Consider the following 12731-nt stretch of genomic DNA (forward strand, 5'->3'; position numbering starts at 1 on the left):
TCTTCATTTCATTAAAGTATGTTTCTGAAGTTTTATCTTGTTCTTTTGTTTGGAACTTATTTCTTTGTTTCTTCATTTTCTCGGATTCTCTGTGTTGGTTTCTGTGAATTAGATGAAACAGCCACTTCTTCCATTCTTGAAGAATGGTCTCATGTGGGATATGAAGCTTATCATTCAGCCCAGCCCTAGCTCTTAGTTGTATCTCAAACCTTTGTGATTGTCCAAGCCTCCTCCTTTCTTTTAGTGGCTCCCAGTAGTCGATGGTATGCTAATATCTGTTAGTGTCCCAAAGGGGAAGATCTCAGTCAACACCTAGATGTAGGCTAATTAGAAGCCAAACTCTCAGGGAGCAGCTTTTGAAATATGCAAATAAACAGGGAGAATGCTGAGATGGAATCTGTTGGCTTCCCTGATCTCCAGGGAGGATTGCATTCTGTCCCTAGAGCTAAATTAGAGGTATGACCCTCAGGCAGCAACTTTTAAAGTATTCAAATAGGCCTCTTTCAGGGAAAGGCTGGGAGATGGGCATTTTCCTCTATACTAAGCTATAGGTAGAGAACCAAAGTGAGTCCTCTTGAGTCCATTAGGAACTGTTTCTTTGTTGGCTGTAGTGTTGTATATCTTGTGGACACAACCCTGTTGGCTTTCAGGGCTAGATGTTTTGGGGGTTTGAGCCTTGGATGGAAGTCTTAAAAGTTGGGGTACTAGATGTTGGGTCAAAACCCTTTTCTCCTAAAGGAGAAATTGGGAGTTGGGAGTTCCTTCCCTATTGTATGTCACTGTGATGGGGTGGGTTTTATGGCAGGAGTGTGTTTCAATGTGGATTTTTTTGTTGTTCCTCCAACGTGTAGGAGTCACTCAGCTGGATTTTTCATAGGGAATTGTTTCATGTACAGCTGTAGATTCGATGTATCTATGGGAGGAGGTTAATTTAGGGACTTCCTATGTTACCATCTTGGACCACAACCCAGTAAGGTTTATACTCAGTGGTTTCAATGCAGGAGTAATTCTATCACTATCTGCCTCTAGGCTTGGCAGGATAATTAAATGAGGTAATGAAATGAGTATAAAGCATTTTGAAAAGAATGGGGCCTTATATAAATATAAGGAAAAGTTACTTTGGCATGCCTGAATAAGAGTGAATTCCAGAATGGGCAAGAAGAGTATGCAGTATGGCTCATCTCTTCTCACTGCATGGCAAAGCATATACAAATCTCCCCCTTGCTTATGAAGCTGCAAATAAAGCTGATTTACTTGAAACATTCTATTGTAGGCCAGGTGCCTTGGAAGTCCCAGTATTTGTTGCCAGCTTCTTTTTGAGACATAGCAAGGTGGCTGGTTTATATTCCAGTTGTTCTAGCTGCCAAATGACTCAGAAAGCCAAAACAAAACAACTTTCTTCAGCAACACACAGAGAAGTTGCCTTTCTCCTCCCTCCCCGTTCTTTCATTTTAATCTTTTGTAATGTGTGGTTTCCAGATTCCAAAAGTGTAAATGAAACATGTCTGTTTTATGGTTTTTATTCTCCAGGGCAAATTGGAAAAAGAAACCATAATGCCTCTTAATCTTCTTTAAACCTTCCTTTTACAAATAATTTATTTCCAAATATCGGTGTTCTTTGCATGATTTGCTTGGGGTGGAGTGGGATAGAAACAGGATTCATATCAACATATTGCATACAATGCTTTTTTCCTAAAGTACAGCGTAATCAAAGTAGATAGTTTCGCAGGATTTTTGTGATCATATGATGGGGATAAAACGCTGCAAAAGTACCTTAGACATTTGGGGAGAAGTGGTTGTTGCATTTGGGAGAAAAATACCTCAAAGAAATAAAAGGATCTCAGAGGTGTTTCATTTTCCTACTCCTAAGAAATACATTTCTACTCCTTCTTAGAAGAAGAACCAAATTGAATTGTACTTTCATCATGATATAAATTGTTCAAACAACTGGGAAATATAACTTTTAAATACTAAATGGAATTTGACCCTTGTTAAATATGTAGATTTGAATATTTAACATCACATTTTCCTTGTAAGTTATTTCTTTTATGTATTCTTTGCCATCTCAAGTTAGTGTGCTGATTTCCCCTGTGTAGTTTCATGAGACAATGTTTTCATTCACTAACAATATTTCATAATGCATTAATAACATTAACACAGCCAGATTTCCCTGCGTGCCAGCTTCAGTGTTATAAAAGATGTAGGGACATTTGTTAAACCCAGGTAAATATTAAATATCATTTGGGGATGGGGGAGTAACAATGTCATTTGCCACCAGCCCTTAGTTCCTTTGAGATGTATAAAAATGCATATGAGTCGTTCAGTCTATTAAGCAGATGCTAGTTCAGCTGTAGTGCATATGCTGGTTTTCAGTTGGAGTGCAGTGGTGGAGACATATGCATGTGTGAAAATTCCAGGTATGAGTTTGGGGGATGCCATTTAAATTTTTTTGAATTTAATTTAAACATTGATCTCCAAGATGTATAAATGGTATTAAATTTTGGAAAGCTGATTACAAATATAGCAAAGCATGAAGGAAGATAGTATGTGGAGTATAAAGGATTTTTAAAATTAAATTATATCTTACATGAAATAAATTGATCATTAATTTTGTCTGGAATTTTACTTGGTCCAATAATCAGCTATTGATTTGCAGTTGTTCTTGATTGTTTTATCATGTGACATTCTGAACTGTTTTATAAAGAATTGTTTTAAAGTTTACATATTACAACTCCTTCAACTAGGGAAGCTAGCCCAAAAGGAAGAAAATATTATATTTCCTTATACTATTCTGAAACATGAAAAATATACTGAAGATTTTTTTTTCTTTACAGGAAAACAAAGTTTTAAAAAGTTATAAAAGAAAAAGATTTTATAAAAATAAATTTACCCTCTGTGTTTTCTTACTCTAGATAAGTGTATAAAAGTGTATGAAATCATGGGGAAAAAAAACCCTTAATATTAATTGCTAGTGTTTTTTTCTTTTTCTTTCAGCTCTCAGGAGAAGTGATTTTACAAATTGCCAACGAACCAGTTCTGCCCTTTAATGCTCTCGATATAGCTTTAGAAGTTCAAAACAGCCTTAAAGGTAATTTTTCTTTGAATTATAGTAATTTTAGCAAATGAATAATTGTTCAACTAATTGTGAACAAGGAATAGATAAAATTATCCACTATCTTACTAGCTATGGCAATGTAGCATTTCCCTTCCTATAGAGGACAATCATGAGAAGGGCTTAGAAGAATGTGGGCTACCATGTCAACAAGAATGAGGTATACCTAATATTCAGTTATTTGAAACAAGACTGGCCCAGAAGTTTGTCCTTTGGGATTGGTTTCCATGAAGTATAGGCTGGGTCCATTTGACTGAAGTGTTGGCTCATCCTAGATTAAGGATGACAAAGAGGAAACCAGGAAATTATTTCCACAGTCTCTATTTAAGTTCCTTCCTGTTTAAATCTCTCTCTCTCTCTCTACAGAATTATAACACCACCTAATAATTATCTTTATTTTCCCTTTATCTATATACAAATCTTTCACCTAAACTTCTAGTTTGTCACCATTCACCAAACACAAAGGGCAGTATTGTAATTAAATAAATGCACCCTCCATCTCTTCTTTGAGCCACACATCTTACTATCAGATCATTTGTAGACATGTATTTCTCAATATAAAAGCCAATATTTTCACTATAGAACTTAAGCAGTAATTCTTGGAAAATGGATCACTCTAAAGAGCCAAATATTTCTAGTATCTGAAACTTTATTACTTTTATTTTAAAATTTTGACTACCTGGGTTGATTCTTAATCCAGAGGCTACTACAAAACAATATTTTTCTCCCTCAGTGATTCTTATTACTTTTATTATAGTGACTGTGTAAAACCATGACCTTGGGCGCAATTGAGCTGTTTAGGGCTATTTTGTGCCCATACTAAATGGCCTCATATTGCTCTGCTTTTGGTATATTTAAGCTAGTCTATTTTTTCTGCTTTTGTCAAGCTTCTTCTTTTTATTGTCATGAGTGTCACATCTGTAGCAGTTACTCTGTTCTCCACTTATAATTTTCTATTCCTAGAATATTTCTTAGAAACTGAGTAATCAAGTATATGGTATTTTACAAAATAAGAACAATACGGGCATAAATAAAGGGTTAAAGACTTCTGTGAATAATATATTTTTTGCAAGGATTTCTTTTAAGCAACTGTTTTATTTTTTCTGTAGACTGTTTTGCTTTTCTTTAGTTCTCATTTTTTCACTTTAAAAATTCAGTTGCTACTACATATTATACATAAAACTTTCAAAGAACAAAAAGAGGAGACTATTATTTGTATTACATAAAGATTTGTTCATCTATAAAGAATAATTCTCATGCATAGAAAGGAGCCTCAAGGAGTATACTGTGAAATAGAAACATTATACAATAGAATTATGAATGATTTACAAGTTGCTTTTCTGAGTTCAAATCTACATAAATGTTTAATACCATTGTAATAAAGATATGAAGAGATATTTTAAAAATTAAACAAAGCCAGCAAAAACAATAACAATACTGTCATTTTAAATTCCAAATTCTATTTTCTTTTTAAATAATTGGGTTTATTTTTTGAATCCATAAGTAATATTATAGCATTATCATTCCTATATGAGCATTTTAAGTAATGTAGGCTACTTCTGAAGGTCAGAAAAAAGTCCTAAAGGGTCATTGTTAGAATTATACTATTACTCGGTTTCTTTGTGGGTAGTTAGGAATCCCTTTGAAAATCCAAAGAAAAGTATGGTCTCTCTCCTCAGAAAATTACACTTGTACAAAAAGCTTTGCATATAACCCCCACAGACTTTATAGGATCTCTTGAACCCATTTACTCATTCATTTAACAAATATTGAGCACCTACTGTATGCCTGGTACACTTATATGACCAAAAAAACAAAAACATAAAACCCAGCCACTAAATAAACAAATAAAACAAAATTAAAATCTCTTCTCCTGAGAAACATACATGCATGGTAGAACAAAATTTGCATAAGTCAAAGCAATTTTTAAGTTAGCTTTATGCTCAAACTGTTCCCTAATATCAATCACTTTGGAGTAAATTTGCATTTTCAAAATAAGTGTTAAAGAGCAGAACTGACTGTGGTTGTATCCAGAGGAGAAATTTCGTGTGGGAATATAAATTTGAGAGCTGTCCCAAATGAGATTTCTGAGGGGTTGAGTGCGGATAGAGGACAGAAAAGGTTTAAGATTTCTGGGCACTCCTGAATTTAGAAATTGGGAAAAGCGGAATCAGAGGAGGAGACTAAGAAGGAGCAGACAAAGAGTAAGAGACAAACTCGGTGAATGTGATAACCCGAAGCCAAATGAATAAACGCTTTCAAAGAGGAAGGAGTGATTCACTCCATCAAGTACCGCCACAGGTTAAGAAAAATTAGGACTGAGAATTGACTGCTGGATTTAGCAATTTGGAGGTCATTGGTGAGCTCAACAAAAACAATTTTAGTTGAATGGTATATGAAACAGTCTGATTAGAGGGGTTCAAAAGAGAATAGGAGGTGATAAATTGGGGACAGGTGATGGTAGATGGAAAGCATGGAGTTGAAAATGGTTAGCATGTTTTTATTTTGATGAAAATGATCGGATGGAGAGTGAAGATTTGATTTAGAAGAGTGAAAGGAGAATTGCTGGAATTATTTCTTTGACTAGAAGCTGCATAAGGTGGAGGACATTGCCTTAGTTATGAATGCGGTTGTCCACCCATAAAAATGTGAAGGAAGGCAGAGCATATGGCACATGGGTAGATGTGGTGCTGGGAGCTCTTCGCAAGTCTCCTTAGATTGTAAAACACAATAAAATAGTTGTTTGAGAAGGTGGTAGAGTGAATGAACTATAAAAATGGGATTAGTCTTTTGGACAACGTTAAGCACTCAAAAGAAATATATTTTACATGAGATAATTCAACACAATTGTGTATCTTTTTCCAGCTTTCAGCTCGGGATTCAGGCATAAAGCAGGCAGAGTTGGATTTAATCAGAGCTTGGGTTTTGCTGGGAGAGGGTAATGAACTAGATAAGGTAAGGAAAAATGAGAGTGTCTGCAAAGGAGCATTCATAGCGATGGACTGATGTATCTAAACTGGGTATAGAATAACACGAGGATGCAAAGGGAAAGAGGGTGAACATGAATAAAGGAGGATGGATAGACTTTATTTATTGGCAAAATCAAGAATTAAGAAAAAATAAGCTGAAAAGACCAGCAAATGGGATTATTGAAAATTTGACCATATAAAGAGTGCAGATATTGGTAATGACAGTGTACGGGCTGAGGTATGACCATGGAAGTATGGTAGCTGATCAATACAGGAAAAGAGGTTATGGAGAAGAGAGGCCAGACTATGTCTATTGATATTGTCAAGAACTAAGATAGGAGTAATTTTTTTAAGAGAGAGTGACTGAGCCAGGAGCTAAAATCTTCAGAGAATGAGCAGCAACTTAGATACACCTCATATTGTTCTTCTATGGCTAGTGGTACAAAGGGTGTGGGAGAAAAAAGAGCTACAGCCTGAGAGGGCTGCAGTGGGAGAAATGTCAACAGGGAGAGCCAGGTTTCAGTTAAGGCAAAAAGGTAAAGAAAACGGTCTGAAAATAGATGAGATTAATAATCCTTTCTTTAACAGTTATATCTCAAAGCATGTAATTACAGGGGGAAAAAAAACAAACCTCAGTCGTTCTACAATGATTTCCACTGCAGGCCAGACATGGCAAAGTCTAGATGAACCTCTCCCCCAAATCCCAGGTTCTCAGTTGGATGAGCCAGGAGCATTTTGGCTTCTTGCTGTTATATTGGACCATTTCTTCTTTAGTTGTTAGTTATTTTTGAGTTTTGTTTCTTTTGATGTGAAACTACTTGGGTCTCCCTGTCACTTTCACTCTGAAAGATGTGGCCAGACTTGAGATGTACCCATACTAAAAAGGCAAAGCAAAACAACAAAAAAAGTAACCCCCAAAATGGGCAAAAATTATTCTTTTACCATGACCTACATATAAGTATTTGATCAAGGGGATATGAGTTGTCACCTTTAAGTTATACATTTTTGTATTTTAGTTATCATGATTCAAAATTATTTGAATTATCTGTACTATAGTAAAAGGTTATTCAAATATTTGCTAAATTGTAGGCGATTTGTTTTACCTGTTCTATTTTGACTACTTTGGTTTTAACCTTATTTTTAAAATAGAATACTTTAATGTACTAATGTGTAAATAATGGACACCACTTATCAACAACTAAATAAATATTTCAGTTTCAGTTTTAACTACAATGCTAGACGACTTCATTAGCTAAATAGTGTTCCTGTAGCATGTTAAATGAAACGTATAATTTTACTGCTTAATACAAGCTTTAATTGTTGATATATTTTCTTATTTTGCTATGACAGTTAATGGTGATTAGTCTTAAATTCTCAATTACAGTTTAAAAAGAAAGACCTTCAAGGCTGAACTATAAAATACTGTTTCTCCTTACTGCAGAGAGTATAAGTATGAAGGTCTCTGAAACCCAATTGCATTTTCAACAGTGTACTTTTTGCCCCTTGACAACCAGCCATCTTGTTTATTTATTACACAGTTTATGGTAGCAGCAGACCATTCTCTATCATTCTCACAACCACCAGAAAAAAGAATAATTTACCAGTGAATAATTTGTTTGAGTTGATTTATTGGTTGGTTCCTGAAAGCTCATTTTGACTGAGTGACCTTGGCTCTTAATATTTGGTCAATGCCAAGCGCATAATAGTAAGAGAATGAATATTTATACATGGTGCATGGGGATATAGTGTAAATAGTGACTGATAAGATAACTGACATGCTTCAGATGTATTTGTGACAAATAAAAGTATGTCCAAAAAACGCACATACAAGGCAATGGTACGAGTTTATGGGGGCAAGGGAAGGTGTCAAGAATAAGTATCACCACACCCTTGAACCTGGAAGCTGACTAAGGAGTGAGAACTAATGACCTTACTAAGTTTACTGTTTCTCACTTTATCCACTTTTTAATGCAAAAATAGCATTTCAAAATAATTAACAACTATATAATTCTGATGCTTTTAATTTAATATCTACTATTTTTCTTTGCCAGAATTTTAGATGTAATTATTTAGCATGATCGTAAAAACGACAAATGACCAAATAAAGTAAAAGTCATGTTCATTTGATCTGGCTACGTACACATTTATTTAGTGCAACCAGACCCAGCAGGAAACGTAATTTCGAACTCTGTGGCTTGTTGCCACCTCCTGATTGTCTCACTAAATGTCAAATGGTTGTTGACAGCATTTCCCACTGTTCTTTAAAAAACAGACAATGCTGATTTGATCTTTTTTTTTTTATTAGCTTTGATAATTCATTAGTGTCAATCACTTCATTTTAGGAGGAGGGATAGTATTTCAAGGTGATGATGCCACTGAGGCAAGCACTATGATTTCTGTTAGATTTGTAGTGTCATATTTTCAAGTGTCACTTTGGTTCTTTTCTACAATCACAAGTGATGGGGGCCCATCTAATGTCTTTTTTTCGTTTTTTTTTTTTTTTTTTTTTTGCGGTATGCGGGCCTCTCACTGTTGTGGCGCACAGGCTCCAGGCGTACAGGCTCATCGGCCATGGCTCACGGGCCTAGCCGCTCCACAGCATGTGGGATCTTCCCGGACCGGGGCACGAACCCGCATCCCCTGCATCGGCAGGCGGACTCTCAACCACTGCGCCACCAGGGAAGCCCTAATGTCTTTTTTTCTTCTTCTTTCTGAGTAATGTAAGATGAATTTTGAAGTTTGCAAAATTACGAGTGCACTTTATAAATTGCATGAGTCTAGTCCTCAGCCCATCTGTCTCCAGTCTTGGTTTTAATGACCGCTAATTCAAACTCTGGACTGGCCTATAGAGAGTAAAGGATGGGTGCCCTGGGTACCTGGTCTGTGCTCTCCCTGAGAAATCTAAAGCAGACCATCTAAAATCCAAACAGTCCTAGGGAAAGATCTTGTTTCCATGGGAACTCTGAACCATGCTAGATTTTTCGTGGTCTGAACTGGCATTTCTGGAACTGACTTTTTTGTGTGACAAGGACTTAACTCAAAAGCATTCTCTGAGAAGTGTCTTACACTGCTTGCCCAAAATGATGGAGAAATTTGATAAGAGATTAGCCATTTATTGGGTACAAATTCCTGAAAATATGCTCAGTTTTAATCCCCATTGTATTTTTGTATGGATTCTGACTACATAACTATATTAAAGATTGTATTTCACTTACTGATATTCCACATCTCATCCAAGAAAGATTTGAGACAGCTGGGTCTGCAACAAACCTGGTTGTCTCTATGTCAGTGTTTGTCTCCTGAAACTAGTTTTTCTTTCTCCCCATTTCTCTTTGAACTCATATTTTCATTGCATAATGTTCCTTAATTCTTACCCTAAGCATTTTGTCCCTTTTGTTTTCCTCAGGGTTATACTTTCTTTGCTTTTGTTTACTCCTATCTCACAATTTGTTGCTATTCATACAGCTTTCCTTTGTGATCATTGTTTTCTTCCCTGCTCTGAGTACTTCATCCAAATCTGTTTAAAGTTTTCTTTCACTGTCTACATTTCACATTTCACTACATTGATTGAAATACGTTAATGACATCATTTTTACTAGTCTCCCATCATAATAATGCTCTATTGCATTATGATTTTTTCTTTTGAATTTTTATATGCACATTTCTTCCACCACCCATCTTCCAGACTCACAGATGTAGAGAACAAACTAGTGGTTACCAGTGGGGAGAGGGGAGGGGGGATGGGAGTAAGAGGTACAACCTAGTATGTAACAAATAAGCTACAAGGATATATTGTACAACACAGGGAACATAGTCAATATTTTATAATAACTATAAATGGAGTATAGCTTTAAAAAATTGTGAATCTCTATATTGTACACCTGTAACTTATATAATATTGAATAGCAATTGTACTTCAATAAAAAAAATGAGGCAGAAGGCTAGTAAGAATTTTTATATGCACATTTCTTCATCTGTCTTCCAGTTGTCTCTCTGCTTGTCCTTCTCTGTTTATCCTTTCTCCCTAGAAGTACGGTCCTCCTGAGATGTGGGATTGCCTTCTACCAGGGCTGGGACACCAGAGGCCCCACAGCATTCAGGATATGGTCCTCTTCCTTGAGGCGTCTTAATGGTTCAGATAACCAGTGCAGCCTTATATGAGCTTAAGGCTTAAATATTAACGTCATCTTGGGCATGTGCCTGCCTGAGATATTACCAGGGAGTTGTTTCCATATGCTTTTTATGCTAAGAGAAATATTTTGACTTTTCAGTTGTCTTGACAGGTGAAACGCCAATAAAAATAATGATAGTTACAATCTCAAAAATACTTTAAATTATAGTAAGTGCTGAAAACTGTGAAACTCCTAAGCATCCAGCTCAGTGAATTTTCTCAGCTTGCAAACACTTGTATTGATCGAGACACAGAAGAAAAGCCAAATTCCAGAGCTTCCCTGAGCCCTTCCTAATCTCATCCTGGCTCTGCTTCCCAAAGGCAAACACTGCCGAACACTGAAGACTAATTTTTCCCTTATAAAGGAAGACTTTACATTTTATAAGATGGAATGATATGATGATGTGCATTCTTTTGAACGTAGCTTTGACCTACATATGAGTGTGAGGTTCATACACGTTGTTGCATGGAGATGCAGTTTGTTTCCACTGCTATGCAGTCTTCCATTGTATGAACAAACTGCAGTTTGGTTATCCATTCTACCGTGAGGTACAGTTGGGATGCTCTCAGGCTGAGGTTATTACGAACAATGCTGCTGTGATCAATCTCCTATGTATCTCTTAGTGCACGTGCATACCCCTTGCTGGATCATAGGGTATGTGTATGTCTAACCTCAGCAGATACTGCCAAAAAGATTTCCAAAGTCGCTGCAGCATTTTCTTCAATTTTACCAATAAGAATTTTGATCACTTTACATGAAGTTTCTGTCTTTTTCTTATGAATTTGTACATGATGTTGATGTATGCAGACAAGTCTATATTGAATATATTTATTGAAAATAAATAACATATTTATTGAAAATTTATTGAAATACAAATCTGAGGGCTCAGCTGGGGCAGAGTCACCTTAACTTAGTTGCCTGGTTGTTGGCAGGATCAAGTTCCTCGAGCTTTTTTTTTTAAGCTTACATTAATTTTATTTTATTATTATTTTTAAATCTTTATTGGAGTATAATTGCTTTACAAAGGAGTGTTAGTTTCTGCTGTAAAACAAAGTGAATCAGCTATATGTATACATATATCCCCATATCTCTTCCCTCTTGCGTCCCCCTCCCACCCTCCCTATCCCACCACTCTAGGTGGACACAAGCACCGAGCTGATTTCCCTGTGCTATGTGGCTGCTTCCCACTACCTATTTTATATTTGGTAGTGTATATAGGTCCATGCAACTCTCTCACTTCATCCCAGCACAATTCCCCTTCCCCGTGTCCTCAAGTCCATTCTCGATGTCTGCGTCTTTATTCCTGTCCTGCCCCTAGGTTCTTCAGAACCATTTTTTTCTTTTTTTCTTTTTTTGTATATTCCATATATATGTGTTAGCATATGGTATTTGTTTTTCTCTTTCTGACTTACTTCACTCTGTATAACAGACTCTAGTTCCATCCACCTCACCACAAATAACTCAATTTTGGTCCTATTTATGGTTGAGAAATATTCCATTGTATATATGTGCCACATCTTCTTTATCCATTCATCTGTTGATGGACACTTAGGTTGCTTCCATGTCCTGGCTATTGCAAATAGAGCTGCAATGAACATTGTGGTACATGTATCTTTTTGAATTATGGTTTTCTCAGGATATATGCCCAGTAGTGGGATTGCTGGGTCATATGGTAGTGCTATTTTTAGTATTTTAAGGAACCTCCATACAGTTCTCCATAGTGGCTGTATCAATTTACATTCCCACCAGCAGTGCAAGAGGATTCCCTTTTCTCCACACCCTCTTCAGCATTTATTACTTGTGGACATTTTGACGATGGCCATTCTGACCGGTGTGAGGTCAGAACTACAATGGCCTCATTGTAGTTTTGATCTGCCTTTCTCTAATGATTAGTGATGTTGACCATCCTTTCATGTGTTTGTTGGAAATCTGTATATCTTCCTTGGAGAAATGTCTATTTAGGTCTTCTGCCCATTTTTGGATTAGGTTGTTTCTTTTTTTGATATTGAGCTGCCTGTATATTTTGGATATAAATCCTTTGTCAGTTGATTCATTTGCAAATATTTTCTCCCATTCTAAGGGTTGTCTTTTGGTCTTGTTTATGGTTTTCTTTGCTGTGCAAAAGCTTTGAAGTTTCATTAGGTCCCATTTGTTTATTTATATTTTCATTTCCATTTCTCTAGGAGGTGGGTCAAAAAGGATCTTGCTGTGATTTATGTCATACACTGTTCTGCCTATGTTTTCCTCTAAGAGTTTGATGGTGTCTGGCCTTACATTTAGGTCCTTAATCCATTTTGAGTTTATTTTTGTGCATGGTGTTAGGGAGTGTTCTAATTTCATTCTTTTACATGTAGCTGTCCAGTTTTCCCAGCATCACTTATTGAAGAGGCTGTCTTTTCTCCATTGTATATTCTTGCCTCCTTTATTAAAATAAGATGACTATATGTCTGTAGGTTTATCTCTGGGCTTTCTATCCTG

General features: G+C 36.1%; 1 protein-coding gene across 2 annotated transcripts in view; it reads left to right on the forward strand.

Annotated features, from left to right (window-relative positions):
* The window catches only part of NAALADL2 (N-acetylated alpha-linked acidic dipeptidase like 2), a 1193283-nt gene that overhangs the window by 1093031 nt on the left and 87521 nt on the right, over window positions 1–12731 (forward strand). For both annotated transcript variants that reach the window (XM_032631175.1, XM_032631174.1), the window contains one exon: window positions 2995–3088. In XM_032631175.1, the coding sequence (XP_032487066.1) occupies window positions 2995–3088 (94 nt within the window). The remainder of the gene's footprint in view (window positions 1–2994; window positions 3089–12731) is intronic.

This window comes from Phocoena sinus, chromosome 4 (genome assembly GCF_008692025.1).
Source record: "Phocoena sinus isolate mPhoSin1 chromosome 4, mPhoSin1.pri, whole genome shotgun sequence".
NCBI lineage: Eukaryota > Metazoa > Chordata > Mammalia > Artiodactyla > Phocoenidae > Phocoena > Phocoena sinus.